The sequence below is a fragment of the Mauremys reevesii genome, linkage group 10 (assembly GCF_016161935.1).
Source record: "Mauremys reevesii isolate NIE-2019 linkage group 10, ASM1616193v1, whole genome shotgun sequence".
NCBI classification, from domain to species: Eukaryota; Metazoa; Chordata; order Testudines; family Geoemydidae; genus Mauremys; species Mauremys reevesii.
This window is the reverse complement of record NC_052632.1, coordinates 53464992-53486181: the sequence shown is the minus strand read 5'-3', so window position 1 is coordinate 53486181 and position 21190 is coordinate 53464992. Positions and strand designations below refer to the sequence as shown.

Genomic DNA, 21190 nt, shown 5'->3' with positions numbered 1-21190 from the left:
AGTCACACCTCCAGCTCCTGGTGCAGATGTAGCCTCACACACAGACACACACACACTTTGGACGCTAAGAATGCAGATGTCCCAATGTAGCGAATTAACAAAGCTGGCAGGAGGGGAGCCTGCTGATTCAAAGGAGAGAGGCTGGAAAACAACACATGCAGGGGAAAGATGTTGCCAGGCTCATGAGGTTCAATGAACATCTGGCCTTTCCTTCCAATACGGTAAAAATGGACTTGAAGTGCTCCCCCCACCCCAAACTCAAACCCTAGAACTCCTATGCCTTCAATATCACAAGAACAAAGAGACCAGAGCATGCGTCTGTACAGTATGAGAAGAGACTATAGCCCTTTAAGCATCATTTCAGAAACAAATGCTGCATTTTATAACCTCTACCCTGGAGCTTCTTACCCAGCGTCTTCAGAAGTGGCTGATAATGCAGCCGATAACATGAAAAAAAATCTCAGCCTGCCGCATGATTCTACAGGTCCGGGACCTTGTTTGCCAAGGCAGGGCAATGTCACATTCTTTAATGGTAATCTATTAACTCCAGCTAGATATTCTACAGGTCCCGGACCTTGTTTGCCAAGGCAGGGCAATGTCACATTCTTTAATGGTAATCTATTAACTCCAGCTAGATAGGCATCAGCTGAAGATTGACCTTCCCACTGCCCTGGAATGAGAGCTGTTGAACCGCAGTAGAAAGCAAACAAGGTACCGTTATTGACATACATCTGAGTCCTAGCTTAGACAGCAGCAACTCTGCGGCAAGCTGGGGGCTGTTTACATTGGCTATGCCCTACAGTCAGTTTGCTCAAGGGGCACACTCACAAGTTTGCATATTAAAGAGGGGGGGAAACTGACGGGCCAAATCTTGTAGTCCTTGCTCAAGCAGAACCATCCACTGATCTTGGTTATAATCATTAGTGAGGAGATCAACAGGGAACTGCACAGGATTTGGCCTCAGCGTAAAAGCATATCTAAAGTGAAGGCAAATCTCCCAAAGCACTGGAATTCTTGAGGTTGCTAAAATACCCTCAACTCTGTCCACTGCAGTGCACCTGGGACAGAGGGTAGTTCTGTACTTTCAGACACTTGGAAAGAGATCAGGTGTGCTTCAGTGTTTACATAAAAACTACTGTTTAATCTCTATAAACTGCTGCTTCATCCTATAGCCTAAATTGCTTATTTCCAGGCCCTGTGAAAGAGTGTACTGCCTCTTTAAGAGACAGGCTGGACCACATAACCCAAGGAGGGCTCCTGCCCTGGTGCTGGGTAATTTAAACAGGACAAGGAAGCTGAGTGGGGGAGAAGGGACTAGAAGTCCTGCTGACTGCACTCTCGCTGGGTTTTGTGAATCAGGCTCTGAGTGAGAGGGAAGGCAAAAATGTTTTGTAATGTTCAGCCATTAGGTGGTGCCATGTGTCACAGACCTTGCCTCAGCTGGTAAAAGCTACACCAGGCAGTGCATTAAAGCATCTCAAAGAGAATATCTCTCTTGTGTCTCTCTGCATGACGGAAGCTCTGTCCAAATTTGGTACAGAAGCCTGACCTGCTAGTAACAGCCCTGCAGTGCAGCATGTTCAAGGAGTACATGACATTGAGGTAAAGACCTTCTGAACTTTGTTCAGGTTGCCTCCTTCCCCAGACCTTCCTAATAACCATCGGCTTCCCCTTGCACAGGTCCGTACAGAGCCCATCTACCCTGCAACAAGGTTGCATGGTTTCTGCAGCACTGCGGGATATTTATACCAGCTTCAAGTCAGTTAAAGATGTGAGGTTTATTTAAATATGAAAACAAATGAGCCAACTGGCACCTTGAGCGAGTTGTTACAAACCTCCAGTCAATTTATTTTATGACTGGCGCCTGCCATGGGCCGCAAAACATATTGAAGACACAACTGCATCTCAAATGTTGTGGGAACGAGGGGAAGAGGAAGCATAAAATTATGCCAGCTGAGGATTTTGGTACTTGGGATACTAGGAGAAGCAGTTAGTGATTATAGATTAGAGCACCTTAGTTGAATGTTTTTGCTAAAATGATCAACAGTGAAATCATTAATGCTGATAACAGTCACCCTTATGCTTCAGAAACCACACCTTATTTAGATGCCTGGGGCAGCTCCACCACGCAGAGCTATTGTATCTGCCTACAGACTCAGGAAGATGTTGCTACATTGGTTACAATGAGGTCATATGTTTAAGGTTCTCTCCATAGCATAGACTAGAAATAGACTTTAAAAGAAAGCTTAGAGTTTAGAGCAAGGAGTGGATTGTGAGGCAAATGGAATAGCAGAGCATCTGAAGCCCTGCTTATTTTATTTGCCTCTGGCACCTGGGGCCATAGCCTCCCCCAAGCAAACTGGCACTCCAGGACATTATATTTCCATGAAGTCATCTCCTGCCATACAGGAACTGGCTTCATCAGTCCATTTAACAATCCCACATGCTCACTCACACCAAAAAGGAAATGTATTTAAATAAACCATCTCTTCTGGTTTAAATAAAGGATTACACACAAAGAGCTTCAGCAACATAATCAGTTTTAGCACAGAGTGGTTTGTGAGTGGCCTGGTTGGATCTATATTACCCAGAGGCCTGCACAAAGGTGAAATTATCTCCTACAAGCATCCAGGTCAGAATGTAATTTATCCATTCCTTGCCACACAACTGTGCTCCAGAACCTATCAGTACCTTCATTTTCTAACATCATTATGTTTATGACTTGACGTTAGCAAAGTAACCTTGGAAATGTGAAGAGAATGCAAGTTGCTTCAGCACTGCCGTTCAGATCCTTCCTAGCAGCTTCTAAGACGCAGTTGTAACCCACGGGTCAGTGCATGTTACGAGTCACCCTCTGTGCCCAAGCCAGAGGTGAGAGTCTGTTACAGTTGTCAGAGAGAGCCTAGCTCATGCTGCAGAGCCTCAGGCTTTTAACTCTGGCATCCCCAGTTCATTGCCTGGGGCCCGTTATGCATTTTGGATACAAAGTGCTGTGGTATACCCTAAGATGAAAAGGTGGGAAGAGAGTAAAATAAATAGAACTGAACACATGCACACAGATCACGGAGGCACTACTGTCACAGCTGCATTATTCGTTTCCAGCCTGCTTCCATTCAAAACTTCAAATCTGCCACCACAGAATTCCTGATCTGACGCACCAGCTGAAACCATGCATCTTACCAAAGGGTTCAGGTTCTGCTGGCCCAGCAGGCTGTGGTTCCACAGTGCTCCCCTCCGAGAAGGTGCTACCACCACGGCGCCTCTGAGCCACTCACAGAAATGGACGAAATAAATGGATCCTTTGTCCTATTTTACACACAGACGTCAGATTCAGAGCGACTCTGCCAAAACACTTCAGCATGTCCAGGAGGCGGCACCAAAGCTGCAGCACTAGGGCAAGTTACGGGGACCCAAGTGCTTTCCTAGACATGCAGAAGGCCGGGTCCCAAGCTCACCCCAACTCTGCCAGATCTCATCCAATCCTTGGGTGGGAGGAGAGGTGCCTCTGCACAAGGAGATTCATAAGAAGTAGGGTTTAAAGAGGAGAGGGGATGATGGGCACCTGGGAAGCGAAGGCCAACCCCAGAGGGCAGTGAAAGCAGGTGCAGAGCTAAGACCTGGAGATGGTTCTAGGATAGAAAGGGGCTAGGGAACAAGAAGGGGAGGAGGGGTAAATTAAGGCAGAGATGTAGACAGGTGGGAATTAGAGCCCTGAAGGGGAGAACTAGCAGCTTGAATGTTACACAGAAGAGGGAGCCAGTGAAGAGTAGGGCGGTGCAGAGCCCATGGAGACAGCTCTCCAGGGCGCAGGCGTGGTTTGAGCACACTAGATACCAGTCTCCATTAGTACTCATAAAGTCATATTTTCAAAAGGGTTCAGAGACAGACAGACATTCAGTTGCCCTCTGGATGGAGCCTCTATGCAAAGATGCAGCCCGGACTCAGTGTTTTTTGCAACCATATAAACTCCCAAAAGTAGGGGATGATGAGCGAGCTGACAGTCCCTTAACTCAAGCACAGCTATAACACCGGGCTATTCTTGGCCTCAGCTCAGGAGTCAGGGGAACTTGCTGCCATGCAAGAGACAGGAGTGGAAAGAATTTGAGGATGTTGGTCCCTTGATAAGAGGGCTGGGAGTGTCAGGGAACACACTCTTTTCCCTAGGGGAAAATGCAACATATCGAGCTTTCTACCCCTTCCTCTTACATCTGTTTGTGGAGTTGCAGTGCTGCTGAATGCTGTGTATCCTCCTTGCCACAGAGCGAGCCAGTCAGGCATCAACAGGGGCTGGAAGAAAGTGAATGTGCACAAGTAGAAAGGGACAGAGTCCTTCCCACTGTCACCTGTTCATATTCCAGTTCCAAACCACCAGGCATGCGGCAACAACAAACTAAGCCAGCGCTCAGAGCAGCTGGATCTGCTGCTTACGGAGGTTGCAAAGTTACATTTCTACAGCAAAAATACTGACCAAATGGAGCCGGTAGGCAATGTAGGAGCCATATGACCAAGGGCTCAGTAGTACGATTCTTAATTACTTCTGCTCAGCTGCAGTTCACAAAAGCGGTGCCAAAATCTTCCACTCTGACACCCTCAAAATCTGGTCAGCGTCCTTCAGTCAAGGAGGGGGACCTCTCCAAATACAAACAAAATTGAGCGGCAGGCACCAAGCATGAGATACAGTTGTTTTATCCTTTGGGAGGCTGAAATCCTGCCTAGGGCTGGGGACCACTTAAGACAGGGGCGGGCAAACTTTTTGGCCCGAGGGCCGTATTGGGTTTCGTAAATTGTATGGAGGGCCAGTTAGGGAAGGGGGCCCCATCCACACACCCCTAACTCCCTGTCCCCTGACTGCCCCCTGCTGCCCCATCCAACCCCACTTCCTTCCTGACTGCCCCCATTCAACCCTGTTTTCCCCCCGACCCCTATCCACACTCCCGACCCCTGACCACCACCCTGAACTCCCCTGCCCTCTATCCAAACCCACTTCTACCTGCCCCCTTACTGCGCTGCCTGGAGCACTGGTGGCTGGCAGCGCTACAGCTGCGCCACCCGGCTGGAGCCAGGCCACACTGCCGCTGCCGTCACCACACAGCATTGGTCAGGCCAGGCTCTGCAGCTGCACTTCCCCAGGAGCTCACAGCCTCACCACCCAGAGCATTGAGCTGGCGGCGGAGTGAGCGAGTTGAGGCTGCGAGCGAGGGAACAGTGGGGGAGGGGCCGGGGGCTAGCCTCCTGGGCCAGGAGCTCAGGGGCCAGGCAGGACGGTCCCGCAGGCTGGATGTGGCCTGCAGGCTGTAGTTTCCCCACCTCTGATCTAAGAGCTACTGTTTAATGAGTCAAGTGAAGCAAATTCTGTTCCTAACAATCAGGGCCCATCAGTGAGAGGCCACAGGCAGTGCCTCATGGAGACTGACCTCCCTTCTCGGCCTAGACCTAGCCCTCAAGTAAAGTTGCCAACATTGTATTAAAAAAATAAGGGACAAACCTCAGATGGCCCCAGTCTGACTTGAACCTCTGAGGGCAAGTCCCTTTCTCCCCACCCCCATGCTTCCTAGGTTTCTCTCTCCCAGCTCTGGATGCTGCAGAGAGCCCAGGGCGTCAGAAGCTGGCCAGCAGCCGCTGTGACTGCCGTTCAGGGTCTGCACAGGCGCCAAGAACTGAGTTGGAGGCTGCATGGCTGGTCTTTGCCTGCTGCGGCGCTGTGCCAGACAGAGTTCCTTCCTGACCCTGGCCCTTCAGCGCAGCACCAGGGCACGCAGCCCTGACCACTCGCCCTGCCAGACAGAGCCTGTGCAGGGAAAGCAGAGGGGACTGCGCTCAAGGGCTGGAGTCAGCAGGGGGCCATACTCATGGATGCATCTGTCCACTCCCCTCCTGGCCCTGAGCATGGCCCTGTCTGCTTTCCCTGCACAGCACTGAAGGGCCAGAGTCAGGAGGGGAGTGGAAAGATGCACCCGTGAGTACTGGCCCCCTGCTGTTGAAATCCTGGATAAAAGGTGTCCCAATTTAGTATGGGACGGGTAATTTTCCATTTAAATAAGGGATGTCCCTTGTAATACAGGACTGCTGGCACCCTACTCTCAAGCCAGGCTGAATCACAACGGCAGGAGGTAACAGAGGTGTGAGGGGATGACACTGCCCAGGCTCATTCCATGGCTACCTGACGGCTTCACTTTCCAGCCCTGCCAATCCGGCAGTAGTGACAATAAAGAAATCAATGCCTGCATGCTATGGGTCACTGGAGTCTCTCAAAGCCACAGGAAGACCCGATTCCAGAAAGGGCTCTCACAGCTGCTTCACAAAAGCAAAACACTGTGAAAAAGGAAAGTGTCTGTGTCCATTCTGAAAGGCGCCAGAAGAGGTTTGGACACATCCGCACATGCCAGTGTCATGTGTGCGCACTGGAAAAGGAAGAGAACAATTAATTCTTGTAGGAGGTTACAAAAAAAGTTCCAGATGCTCAAGGTTCACTCTGGAAATGAAGGCATGAGAATGATGGTCCACAGTATAAGACGGGTTATACACCACATCTCCTCCTTGGATCACAGACAGGCATCCAGATACGCTCCCCCTGCTAGCTGTACTGATGACCAGCTTCTCTGGATCCAACATCAGGCAGCTGTTAAATAGACACTCTCTCTCATTGGGTTTGATCAGCAGCAAAAGGTCAGAACATTTAAATCTTTACATTTCGCCATTCTCACCCAATGAGTCAAACGGGAGCAGGTCACTCCTCTCAGAGGTATTGTTTCAGGCTGTCTGCAGCCAGAGGCAGGTAGCAATGCACAATGTTGCAGGCAGTTTGCAATTTGAAGGTTATCTTCATGGGGCTAGAGACTTAGGCCTTGGCTACACTTGCAAGTTAGAGCGCATTAAATCAGCCTTGAGCGCCCTAACTCCTGAGGTGTCCACACTGGCAAGGCACGTAGAGCACCTGGACTCCATGGCTGGAGCGCCCCTGGTAATCCACCTCCATGAGAAGCATAGAGCTTGCTGCGCCCTGGCAGGAGCACTGCGGTGCCAGTGTGGATGCCCTGGTCTATTAATGCGCTCTGATTAGCCTCCAGAAGTGTCCCACAATGCCTGTTCTAGCCACTCTGATCATCACTTTGAACTCTACTGCCCTGCCCTAAGGTGACCAACCATCAGACCCGCCCTTTAAATTCTCTGGGAATTTTGAAATTCTCCTTTCTGTTTGCTCAGCAAGGCGTGTAGTGCTCTCAGCACATCCTTCCAGGTGACCATGCCTCCACGTGTCAGGCGATCCCCAGAATGGAGCAATGGCAAGGTGCTGGACCTCATCAGTGTTTGGTGGGAGGAAGCTGTCCAGTCCCAGCTGCACTCCAGTCATAGGAATTACGATATCTACGGGTAGATATCAAGGGCCATGACCAGAATGCAGTGCATTGAAGGGTTAAAATGAAGGAGCTGCAGAACACCTACCACAAAGTGTGGGAGGCAAACCGCCGTTCCAGTGCTGTGCCCACAACCTGCTGTTTCTACAAAGAACTGGAAGAAATACTTGGGTGCGACCCCACCCCCACTTCGAAGAGCACCATGGACACTTCAGAAGCCGTGGCAGCCCAGAGCTCAAGAAAGCAGGAGGAGGAAAGTGGGAGCAAGGATGCTGAGGAGGAGGGGGGCCCAGAGCCAGAGTACAACCCGGTATCCCTAGATGCATGCAGCCAGGAGCTGTTTTCAAGCCAGGAGGAAGAGAGCCAGTCACAGCGGATGGTGCTTGTGGAAGAACAAACAGCAGAGGAGATGCACAGTAAGTGGCTTTTATTTTGGGAATGGAGTTGTTTGGTGTGGGCTCTTGGGGCGAGGAGGGTTGCCAAAAAAAGGGTTAGGGCTGCGTGCATACCTAGATGTGGAACAGGGCATTGATGTGCTCTCGCTCATCATGGTAATCAGCCTCAGTGATCTCATCGAAGGTCTAATAATGCAGAAGCTGGGCAATCTACTTGCGCAAGTTCCGTGGCAGAGCCACTGTGCTCCTTGTCCCAGTAAGGCTAATATGCCTGCGCCACTGTGCCAGGAGGGGCGGCGGGACCACTGCTGCACACAGGTAAGCTGCATATGGGCCAGGGCAGAAGCCGCATTATAGTAGAAGACCCTCCCTTGCTTCCCAGGTCACCCTCAGCAGCGAGATATCTTCCAGGATGAACTCATCCTGTGGAAAATGTGGGAACAGAAATAGGGGCCCCTTGCAGCTGTTGGTTCTTCCAAAGGCACAGAACCCCTGAGGACAGTACGGCCCTGAAACAATCAGTCCACCTTGCCCCTGTGCTTACTCATCATTTCAGGGCTCTTGTGGGTTGTGTGTGCTCGCTTTGGGACAGGCACTTTCTGCTACTGCATGCACTGTGCTTGTCTTCAAGTTCGGCCGAATCATTGCTCTGTCTAGTGTGAACAATGCTGCCTCTGTTAAATGTTGCGTTTTGGCTTTACAGATGCAATCTTTAGATCCCAGCCATTCTTGTTATCAACAGCCGAAAGGCTGCAAAGACTCAGGAAGGGTCCGCGAAGAAGCAGAGGGCCTTTTGCATGAAGTCATGCAGCAGTCCCTTACTGAAAATCAAAAAGTACCGAAAGGAGGCTCCGCCAGGAGAATGCGGATCGCCATCAACAAACCACGGAATGGCTCCTAAGCATTATGAAGCATCAAGCGGACTCGATGCAGGCGCTCATAGCACTGAAGATGAAACAGATCCACGCCCGCCCCCCTTGTCACAAAACTCTTTCCCTTGTGCCCCCTTGTCACCGCCAACCCACTTTCCCCAACATCTGGTTTCTTATCGCCACCACCAGCTGCCTCAAACAGCCTGTAGCTTCGCCACCCAGCCCTGCAAACTACGACTCTTATCCACTACACTCAACCCCCATCACCATGCGTTTTAGCCAGCCTGAAGTGTAGTGCTCGTTGCACGGCACTCCAGACAGGAAGGCTGAATATGATAACAGGACATACGCAAATCTGTGATTGTCCCGTTCCCCAATCCGCCTCCTTCCCTCCTCCCACACAGCACAGATATGTCATGCCATGTGTGTTTCCCCTGCAGTTGTGTTTCTTTTCAATAAATGAATTTTTTGGCTTTGCAAACATTCTTTATCGCATTAAGTAAAAGATAGCATAGCCCAGGAAAGCAACAGGCACTGCAAGTCAGTGCATCATACGTAGCAAACACAGATGCCTACTAGCATTGGAACCACTGCACTTCATTCCTGTGCAGGGCACCAAACATTACTGGTGTCTTTCAGCATCAAATTGCTCCTTCAAGGCATCCTTAATCCTTACAGTCCCATGAACGTGGCTTTCCTCATCTGAAAGTTCTGCAGCCACTGCTCGTCATCCCAGATTTGCATGATGATGTGATCCCACCATTCAGTGCTTGTTTCCCGAGCCCCAAAGCAGCATTCCACTGAGTGAGCATGTCCATGAATGCCACAAGCAATCTTGTGTAGTATGCGTTATGCGTGTCGACATCATCGTCAGACTCCTCACTGTCACTTTGTAGCTTATGGAGTAACTCGACTGCAATTTGTGACGTGCTGGCGAGACCCATCAGCATATTCCTCACAAGTTCAGGATTCATTCCCACAGACCGAAAGGGAAGACAGTGTGCAGTACAAAAACCGTTGAAAGATGGTGCCAAATGTGGATGGAAGCACAGGGATTGCTGGGATACAAAGCAATGCATCACGGGGCACTGGGACAGGATCCAGGATGCCCCACGCCCCCACTCGCCCTTCTCACAAGCCATAGCGCCAGAATGGGAAGAGGTGCTCTGTGGGATGGCTGCCCATAATGCATTGTTCCCAATGCCGCTGCAAGTGCCGCAAATGTGGTCATGCCACTTCACTTGCAATTGGGAGTGTGAACACATGGCAGCGCTTTCCCTGCTGCGGTCTCAGAGGGCTGGTTTAACTCCCTGCGCTCTACATCTGCAAGTGTAGTCATGCCCTTAATTTCAAAGCAACAACACTTATCTTATAGAGGACAAGATGCCCACCAATGAAAAAGCAGCGCTCACGGAGCAGCCACGAGTCTGTCCAATTGGACCTCTTATCTTGTTTTTTCCCCAGACTTCATCTAGGACTGATTTTATCAGCTAGCATCTCAAAAACAGAATGCTTTATAACTGTTGACAGCTGGAATTCCAAACATCCAGAGCACTCCTTTTCAGCTGTGTAGTTTCTCAGCAGGAGACCCTGAGTACATCTGGCAAATGGGGGGGGGGGGGAGGGGCAGAAGAGGAAAAACATAAGAGAGTAAAGTCCCATTTTGTTTAAAAGCATAATACCCAAGAGCTCCTCTGAGTATGGATAACTATCCTGTACTGAACTTCAAGTTCTAGCGTGTCTTTCCATCCCTAACTGCTATGAGCTTAATTTTATACCTAGTATCTTACCCACAGTTGTTCATGATGTTCCTTCAGGGGAGCATTTAGCATGCTGAGAATGGCTTCAATTTCAAACCATGGCACAAGGGGCATGTCTATAGAAAACAGAGACCCACAGTCCCATTATCTTTCTCTGTTCAGTGTGCTTCTTTCCATTAATTATAACCTAATATTAAAAGGTGTAACAGTGGTTCTCTTAGGCCTGCTCTACACTAAAAAGTTAGGTCGATCCCGCTACATCACACAGGGTTGTGAAAGATCAACACTCTGAGCGATGTAGTTTAGCTGACCCAGTACAGAACACGCTAGGTTGATGGCCTCATGGGTAGTAGAACTCCTCCCAGTGGTGTAGGTAGGGTCTACATTGAATCGCTATGGCTAATTTTCCACAGTTAGGAAAGTGTTGATGGATCACAGGGAACACTACACTGACATCAATGTGGGCTGGTCAGGGAAGTTGCATGATGCTCTCATCATTAAGAACACAGGACTGTTCAGAAAGCTGCAAGCAAGGACTTTCTTTCAGCATTGCAGAATGACAGTTGAGTATACTTTGGTCATTTGAAGGGATGCTGGCGTTGTTTACTCAGTGACCTCTGTGAGAAAAATAGTCCAATGGTTATCGCTGCCTGTTGTGTCCTGCATAACATTCGTGAAGCAAAGGGGAAAAAAGTTTCTGATGGGTGGAGGCAGAGCAGCTGTCTGCTGAATTTGAACAGCCAGATACAAGGGCTATTAGAAGAGCTCAATGCAGAGCCACACAGCTCAAGGAAGCTTTGTAAGACCATTTTAACAGTGAGCCAGAGTAGCATGTGTTGTTGTAGTGGGCTCTACCTCACCCTGCTTTTTAGTGGCCTGGTAGGAATCGTGTGGTGATTGCTGTACATGTAGGAACACAACATTGTCAATGCACCTATGAATTTTGTTTCTGAATGACCTTATGAGTTGTGAGACACTGTGCAGTAATAGGTAATTGGTTGCTTTCAGAACTGCTGAGCACTCAGCAGCATATGTTGTGAACTAATAAAAATGAATAGTTACAAATAATAGAATTTTATTCTGTAACAAATTCAGTGCAAAAAGAACATGTGCAATTTCAAAACAAATCCATTAAAAATGGAACAAAATTGAATTATTAAGAGAACAGAACTTGTGAAGGGGAAAAAACATTCATACCCATTTCAGCTACAAATACACCAACTGTAGCTGTCACGGGTCAGTGTACGTAAAGCTGTGATTGTTTTTCCATGTGCCCCTGGGTGGAGTGGCAGGGGTACTGCAGTGACCCCTGATTCCGCATGGAATGTTGACGGGGTGGTGGTGTAGAAAGGTCCTAATGTTGGGCTCTCAATGGGCTGCAGAAAGGCGTGAGCCTGAGATTGTTAAACCTGCACCAGAATCTGCAGGATCTGTGTTTGCTGCCTGAGAAGCCCCATTATGTCCTGGTGAATCTCCATCTCCTTGTCCTGCTGGGACTCCTGAGCCTTTCTTCTCCACTCGCTCCTTCTCCAGGCTGTTCACACAGTTCATCCTCCAGGCCCAGTGCTCATGGTATGGTGCAGTACAGGCTTGCAGGATCTCATTAAAGAGGTCATCCTGAAATCTCCCTTTTCTCCTCCTTATCTGGCTCCATGGGTGTGGAGCGGGAGACCCTGAAGGTCGCAATGGCAGCAGCTGCAAATAAACACACAGAGGTACCACTGTCAGCATATTCACTACAGAAAACGAAACTTAAGATGCTGAATTCACTCCCCTTGCTCCTCTAAAGTTTTAAGCTCTGCATTCTTGCTTCTACTTGGGATTGCTTGTGCACGGCAGCAGTCACTGCACCAGCCATGGTGAGAATGGTCCATTGGGGGTAGGGGAAATGAGGAGGGAATTGTTTGATCACATGATTCTAGTCATACAGGGCAATGGCACTGAATACTGAATGACACAGATGGCGGTGATTCTAGCTGGTATCTCAGCCCTGAGGGTAACAGAGGCAGAAAGAGCACAGCTGCTGCTGGCGTCCCAAAACTGCCTGGCCCGTATGCTGCTAGCCTGTGTACTACAATGGTGCCTGCTAAAATGATCACCAAATGACATGAGACAGTGTCCTACCATGGAAGAAGAAATAAAACAGCCCTCCCTAGCAACCTTCAGCTGACAATGGAAGAGGACCACCATGAAAGTTTCATTGAGATCTATATGGAAGATTCAAGGGACATCCCTCTGAACATAAACAAACTGCTCCATGGGTCCCCTCGCCTAACTCTAGAGGGGACTGAAAACCTGATAGCAACTCTACCTCTCTTGGTTGTACCACTCCCTCTTCTACATGAGTCAATTAATAAAAATGTCCTGCTACTTTGGGGATGCCACCCCCGTAATTTAAATATTTATTCACAGACACTTACCCAAGGCTCCTTCCCCTTCAATGGGCTTGCCCGGGATCAACAGGCGGGACTGGCTGGATTGCGGTGGAATCAAAAACAGGTCCTCACTGTGCAGCTGGATTCCCCTGGTCACCTGTCTCCCATATCCCTCCTCTTCCACCTCCTCCTTGTTGTTCACGGCAGGGACCTGTGACTCAGGCTCCTCGGAGATATCCACGGTGCTGGGGGTGGTGGTGGGGTCTCCACCGAGGATGGCATACAGCTCTTTGTAAGAGCAGCAGGTCTGTGGCTTGGCACCAGACTGATTGTTGGCCTTCCTGGCCTTCTGGTACATGTGCTGCAGTTCCTTGACTTTCATGCAGCACTGCTGCTGGTCCCTAGTCATGCCCCTTCTCTTGCATCCCCTGAGCAATCTGCTCATAGATGTCAAGGTTTCTACTGCTGGTTCGGAGCTATGCCTACACAGTCTCTTCTCCCGACAGGAGAGCCAATATCTTCTGCCTACTCCAGGCAGGAATGTGCAGCCGGCATGGTCAACTGGGCAGTTTCAATCAACAATAGACAGTTGCTAGGTGTGGTTGCTAAGCCAGGCAATCAGGAAAAGGAATTTAAAAAATTTGCAGGGCTTTAAGGGGGGGGAGGAGAGGGAGGGACTTCCAGTCTCCATGACCCCCAGGGAAGCAAAGTTCACATTAGTGACCAAAGCTGTCAGCATTGGGCATTGTGGGACAGCTGCTGGAGGACAGTTAAGGCTGACATAAGTAACAGAGCGTCTACACTCGCACTGCATTGACCTAAGTAAATGGCTATGGCTCTTCACTGCTCGGGGCGCTGATGTTATTGTGTCAGAGTAATGGTGTGCTTCCATTGGTGGCAGACAAAGTTAAGAATAGACACCTGCACAACTAGGTCCACGTAAGCTGTCTTGCATCGACCTAACTTTGCAGTGTAGACCAGGCTTTAGTTACTTTGTGGAGTGTGCGGGAGAATAGAAAATTGGGAATCTATTACCCTTTTGTTCCTAGCTTCAGTCTAATCATTACAGAGGCCAAATGTTCTAGGAAATGTTTAACTATATTTAGTCTACAGGCTTCCTAGAAAAACTTCCAGTTCTCAATTATATAATGACACTACTGTGTATCAATTCAGACCAGTTACTATTAAAGGTTTTGTGACTACAACCACTTCCTGTCTCAGCTCACCCTCAAACACTGTGAGATCCTCTGCAGGGGTACGCTGCTGCGTCTCTAGCTAGCCATTTTCAAACTACCATGTCTCACTCCAAATATTCTCAACTCATTAAAGATAATTGACTAAAGTGTTGCTGAAAGCAGCTCTTAGGTTCCTGCTTTGCTTCCTGCTCCAATGTACTACTACAAGAGCACAGCTATGTTTTTGCACATTTGGTGGAGAAAGCATAGGCCAGAACTACTTTTGCTTTACAAGCTGAATTTGTGCAGCGTCTGACTGTATGGTCTCCCAAAGGCTGCACTTCACATCCACTCTTGGATGTATAGAAGATAGTCTTTTGACAATGAAAGCCTCTTAGTACAGTTTGCTAATGAACCAACACATTTGTAAAGACAAAGTAAAACATGCACTTAGTAAAGTTTATCCAACCAACCACCCCAGGCAATACCACTTCCCATCCTGTCATCTGGTCAAGGGCTATGTCATATACAAGCATTACAGTAGGCAAAAGCATGAACTCCATCTTAGGCTTTGGCTACACTTATACTTCAAAGCGCTGCCGCGGCAGCGCTTTGAAGCGCTAAGTGTAGTCAAAGCACCAGCGCTGGGAGAGAGCTCTCCCAGCGCTGTCCGTACTCCACCTCCCTGTGGGGAATAACGTACAGCGCAGGGAGCCGCGCTCCCAGTGCTGGGGCTTTGACCACACTGGCGCTTTGCAGCGCCGCAATTTGCAGCGCTGGAGAGGGTGTGTTTTCACACCCTGCTGCAGCACTGCAATTTGTAAGTGTAGCCAAGCCCTAATTCTGACAAACCAACAGTGAAGCTGGCAAGCAGTCCACAGGGTTTAAGAGCATACAGCTGAAGAGCAGCACACAGTTTGATGTCAGACAGAGGAATGCTGCATTTCAGAGAGTAGTTAGGAAGCCCTAGCCAAATGCATGTTATTGGGCGTGGAGGGGGGAAGGGAAGATAGAGACACACACAGAAACCCTCCTCTGAGCCATGCTGCCTGTTCTACATTTGCTCCCCAAGCGGAGCTCCTAGTGAAGTCAGTTGCACACCTGCCAGACGGCAGTACTGATTATGCAACAGATCGGCAGAGTGGATCAGCGGAATTTGGTCTGAAAAGGGGATGGGAAGAAGATTTATAGCTTACATTTCTATAGTATCTCTGACTCCAAAGAGCTTTGAAGACTTGACCAACAGATGCGCAATACACAGATCGCCTCCACCTTTGCTGACACACAGCTGTTTAAAGATGAGCTGCAAAACTTTTGCTAAGAGTTAAAAACCTGTTTGCACAACTACAAGTGACTCTGGCTGGTCAGAAATGATATTAACAGAGGATTTGAATAAATTTGCTTTTCTAAAAGGCTGAGGAGAGTCTGGACTGCCAGCATCCTGCTTCCTTCGTCAGAGTGAGTGACAAAAGGAACGAAAAGCGGGGCTGAGAATGGGACAGTTTTCAGGTCATCGTAGGTGTACTTGTGAGGTCATCTATTGGCAGAGAAGCCAGAACATCTGCAGCCCAGATTTCTGAGGATCATGGGGAAGAGGCTGGTAATTGCCTTGCAATTTGTTTGAAACTATGGTTAGGGGTGTATTTTACCAATGGCTATCTGCTCTGCTGGGATTGCACAAAATATATAGGGTTTCCCCCCACACATTTAACCATGCACTGCAGCATTACAACAGTTTATGACAGGAAGTGAATATCATCATATCCAGTTGAGCTTGGACAGTAGGGTGAGGGCTAGAGAAGATCCCTATCTTGTTTGGAATCTGGCCAAGACACCCAGATTAATAGCACTCATAATACTTTTATGAGAAGAGAGCACCATTAACCACAAATGGCCAAGACCTTGGTATTATGGCTCATCAACAAGACCAGCACTTCTAGCAGCACAGCTTCCCACAATTCCATGCTGGGGCACTGGTATGTTACTGACTCAAAGGACTATCGTGTCACCACATTTCCTCTAGCACATAGGCGAGGTAAGTACTTAGCTAAAGAAAATCCAGCCTTCCATAGCTAGTGACAAGTTCTGAGGATAAGCTAAAGAAAATGGTATTGAGGAAGCTAGTCAGATGTGCCTATTAATCTTGTCCCAAGAGACAAAAACAAAGGGAACTTAGGAACTGAAATGAGGCAAATTTAAAACCAATCAGAGAAGATGCTATTTTGTACAGAGTGTAGTTCACATGTTGATCTCAATGCCACAGATGCAACTGAGATAGACTTCAGCATGATTAAAATACCAGGCAATTTATATGAACAGAGAACCTTTAAGCTCCCTAGCTAGGTTTAGAGGGATATTCACCATCAGTATTTTAGTAATTTGACAACTATGCCGTCCAAGGGTGGTTAACGTCAGTTATGGTAAACACAATATTTTAAACTAAGAAAGATCCCACCCAATATTTACCTAACTGGCAGGTGCTGGGAAAAATGGAAACAAAAGAAAAGAAATGCAGTGACTAGCTCAGTCACCTCTGACCCCACAATCCTCCTCTGCAGTAAGGTGCACCATAATTTTGAAATGAAATCAGCAGACATAAAAGCCTTACCCTAAGGATGATAAACCAGATGAAATAGTGAAATTGAACATACCAAAAGTGCTGTTAAACATACAAAGAACCCCAGAAAAAATACCGGTATTTTTTCTCGCTAATCTCTCAGTTCTAGGAAGGTAGGTAAGTTACTTGTAATAACTGTAACTAGCATGTCACACAGAGTACGATTTTGGAGGTCACATATCCCTTTACGTTTTGGGCCCACATGACTTGATTCTTGTAAGAATCTTCTTATCTATCAGATACCAGGCAAAGGGAAGCTTATGGAAGGCTATACATAAATGCTCACTTTCCCAACCAACACAGCTTCAGTCATGGTGATCTTGAGTTCTTTGAAACCCTTGAATGAACGCAGATATGCCTTATAGGCTCAATTACCTTTGTAGCATCTTTCCAAAAGGGCTGTGGTGAATTCTCCATCACTGGCAATTTTTAAATCAAGATTTGGAGGATGCTTTTCTAAAATACCTGCTCTAGTTCAAATATGAATGATTGTGGGGCAGTTCTCTGGCCTGTGTTACACAGAAGATCAGGCTACATGATCGCAGTGGCCCCTCATTCCTTCTGGTCTTAGAATCTATGAATACATATGAGCCCCCTCAATATTCTGTAACAGACACACACTAGGAAAAAACAAACACACACTGATTCATCAGTAGGACATTATGAGAAGTGGAATAATAATACTAATTCATAGCTCAGAACACAACTCAGTATTGTACTCTTTTCTAGAGAAGATACATATTTATTTTCAAAGTGATCAAATTCAACCCTGCTCGGATGATTCTGACTTTCTTTGATGGGGTAAAAAAAATAGTCAATATTGTAACTGGAGATGCTCTCTTTAAAAATAAGTTTACTTATCAAACATGTGATTAATATGTTTGCTACGGAAAGTGGACACCAACTTTTCTGCAGGCTCTGTGTAACCAGACCCGTTATTAGGCGATAAATGCCTTATGTTCCTGAGCTCCCACAGTGCCCTGATCAGTTGGGAGAGCATCACATCAAGACTGGCTGAAAAACAAGCAGCTTCCTTTGGAGATGGCACCAGTATCATTCACCCAGAGAGCTGTAGACAAGTTCCATCCTACCCCAGATATCTGAGATCTCGACAGACAGTCCCATCTGCCCCCATCCCATGCCTTTTTTTTGGGGGGGGGGGCACCGGGGGCTTAATGTACCTACCCAACAGTTGTCCTGAATATTTCAGACACATTTTTCCCAGGGCCCTTCACCCCACGCTGACCGATCATGCCACAGCAGCTGTGACTGATAATTTTCCAGCTACAACTCAGGAAGTTAAACAAACAGAGCCCAGTGTTTCTGAAACAATAGGGTTTTGGAGAAGAGGGAAATCTAAGGAGAGATTTACCTCATCGTCCTTCCAGTCTGAGAAATCAATCTTGAAGGAAGGCAGGGAGAATTGCTGGCTCACCCCTCTCTTGTAATGAACCGTCTCTGACTGCAGAGAAGGATTCTTTGTGCTGTATCTGGAGAGGGGGCAAAAAAGAAAACTCAGTGTAACAAGTGATTGCTCTGTGCTGGACTCTAAGAAAGTCATTCACTCCTGCAGCCTCCCAGGAATCACAAATGGCTGCTCTGAGAAGCGGAGCTGGCAGGGGCTGACAGCCATTCACTCTGGACACAAAAAGGAACGGAAAGTGGGCTCAGGAGAGGGAAACAGTGCAGGAACACAGCCCTGATCTGCAGTCAAGTTGATCAGTTCCATAGTGGCCTGGCTGGGAATATTAGTCAACAGGGCAGCACACAGCACTGCAGACAAGGGGCCCAGGCTAGCAAAGGCTGACCCCACAGATCTGGAGTACGAGCACTGCCGGCACATGGTTTAGCAGGCTTGGGTCTCCTCAATACTTTTGAAGAGGAAGCCTGGTCCCTCCCCTCACACGCACAGCGGAAAGCTTGAGCAGTGATCTAACAGTGATAAATCATTCCAAACCTTCCCCCCGCCTGCGAGATGGCATTTGGTGCCCTCTAATGGCTGCACACGGAGAGCAGTGGCAGCTCAGCATTGGATCAGCATTTGGGCCAAGCAACAGAAACTAAATTTGACATCCTCCTCCCACACCCAAGTCTCCAAGCCCCGTGCCCCCTACCCTCCCTGCAAGAGAAGCATCTACGACTCCACTAGCTCAAGGGCACCCCCCACCAGCTGCACCAACACCAGATCCAGGGGTGTTGGCCGACTCTCCCTCCACATCTACGGCGGAGTGACAGTTCTTCCACCGTATAGGGTCTTACTCGGAAACCGAGGCATCACCTGGAGCAGCAGGGCCAGCTGCTACCCTCCAGGCCTTCTGCACTTGTAATCGGCTGGGTTCTCTGCCCTAACCCAAGTTAGAAGTTCCAGCAGGGCTGTAAGCATCCAAGGAGATTTCTGCCTGGTGCAACTATTTACCATGTCCAGGGTGTAAGTGATGTCTTACAAATCACAGGGGAAGCAAAGGGGTGTTTAGCAGAGTTCAAACCCAGGACCTACAGTCCAGACCTTTATGTACTTGAGTTAAAGGCGTAACTCCACTGGTTAGCCATAGTAATAGGCTGTTATCCTCAGTATCCTCCATTGTTAGGAAAAGGAATAGAAGCGGCTCTATAAAAACAAATGGTTTGAAACAGGGGCTTTGTGCTTGCTCAAAGAGCAGAGGATGGAGAGAAACCAAGCAAGGGAGGCAAGGAGAATGGGAGGTGAGGCTCCTGAGGTGAAAGAGAATGAGAGAAGGGCAGAGGTGTGTGAAGGGCAAGACCATGGCTCTGAGGAAAGTGTGCAAGGAAAGAGGAAGCCAGGGAGTTTAAGCATCGCTAGGAGATCCGGATTCAGTATCGTAAAAGGATTAAGGATCTAATTAGCCCTTTTGTGATGTAGAAGCGGAGCTCACAGACTGTTAGGAACTAAAGTGCCTGCTGTGGCTGGGAAGAACACTTGCAACTTCCACAAGGTACAACTTGGCCAAGGTAACCAACGCAGCGTGTGCAGAAAAGAGATGGTAAGGTACAGCTCCCACGAGGGCTCCAAAGAACACGACAACAGCCACCACCACCTACTGTGCCCTGCCTCTGCTCCAGCCAGCAGCACGATGCAGCTCCCACATATTTATACAACAGCAGTCATCTCCCTCATGTTTTCTGTCTTGCATTCAGAGCTTAAAGCTTTCCGGAGCTCCACGATAATGCTTTTGTTGCCATGGTTGCATGGTACAGTTGGTTGGCTCCTAGATGAACTTTTAACTAGCTGACAAGTTCCATTTCCAATTTGCTGGTTGGCTGTCTAAAGCAGGGGATGTTCTCTCTGGAGTCCACAGCAGGCTGCTCCAGGACAGCTACACCACTCAACCACCTAACAGCTGAGAGATGTAATGCTGTTCTGACATACGTGATCACTAGTTAGCTATCCACGGCCTGTTTTGAGCACCACGGCACACCTACCATTAAGGAGCATCAACCCAGGGAAAGCGCCTGCTCATCTGCCCTTATCCTTAACGCACTCAGGCCACTACTTTCAAACTGGGGGCCTAAAGTTAGGCTACTAAATCCACAGTCGAGTCCTTAGGATTTAGTCGCCCGATTGTCAGAGAAGCTGAACACTTACAAATCCCACTCAAGCCAGTGAGAGCAGGAAGCTTGGAGAAAGAGAGACCACTTCTATTTGAGGAGTTTAAACTTCTGATTGTAGGCCTCCCAGTTTGGCCTCAGCTATCTTGGTGATGAGCACAGCATAAATGTCTGGAGGAGAAAGAACTGAGGATGTCTTACCCAGCCGGCCTGAGCCAAAAATGACACGCCCCAGGCAAGTGAGCATACAGGACCTCCTCCCCAGTTGGTGTACACTGGCATAGTTACACTGGAAATCCATTGCCACGACACTGACACCAGCTAAGGACCTGGCTGGTAGAATTTTGCCAGGCTAATTAGACGGCCAGTGGACTCACTTGCACGGGGTGCTACAGACTGATTTTGCAAATTGACAGGTGGGCAAATAATAAAAACAATCCAGGGGACTGCACTAAAACGTGCTTTGTTCATTCCTGCTGGGGTAGTTTCATTTTAATGATTATGACAATATTTCACAATGTACTCAAAAATGTTCAGAACAGTACAGCATAAAAATAACACAGCTGTAGTAATAGGAGATCTCGCTGCAACCTCTGTTATTAAAGTGCTGTGGGGAGGTGGGAAGTGACAGCTGCTTTGTGTGTGAATTATAGGGTACGCAGGTGAGTGTGGTTTTACTTACCGTACAGTCAAACCAGCTAAAGCGAGCACACGGTGTCCCTGTCTGACTCCTTCCATCAATGACATCAAAGAACCAACTCAATTGCTGGCTAGGTGTTAACGGCCCTATCATACAGATGAGGAAACTGACACGGAGAAGGAAAGGGACTTGCCCAAGGTCACATCCAACTGGGAGCAGCACTGGGAATGAAACACAAATGCCTCAAGTTCCAGGCCCCATCCCCGGAGCTAATCATTAGACAACTCTTAGGGGGAGGGATAGCTCAGTGGTTTGAGCATTAGCCTGCTAAACCCAGGGTTGTGAGTTCAACCCTTGAGGGGACCATTTAGGGAACTGGGGTAAAAATCTGTCTGGGGATTGGTCCTGCTTTGAGCAGGGGGTTGGACTAGATG

At 48.3% G+C, this 21190-nt stretch overlaps 1 protein-coding gene across 4 annotated transcripts in view; it reads right to left on the bottom strand.

The window, feature by feature from the left end:
• Positions 1-21190, bottom strand: part of MGRN1 (mahogunin ring finger 1) — a 114791-nt gene that overhangs the window by 56112 nt on the left and 37489 nt on the right. For all 4 annotated transcript variants that reach the window (XM_039491197.1, XM_039491196.1, XM_039491199.1 and 1 more), the window contains exon 5: positions 17922-18039. In XM_039491197.1, the coding sequence (XP_039347131.1) occupies positions 17922-18039 (118 nt within the window). The remainder of the gene's footprint in view (positions 1-17921; positions 18040-21190) is intronic.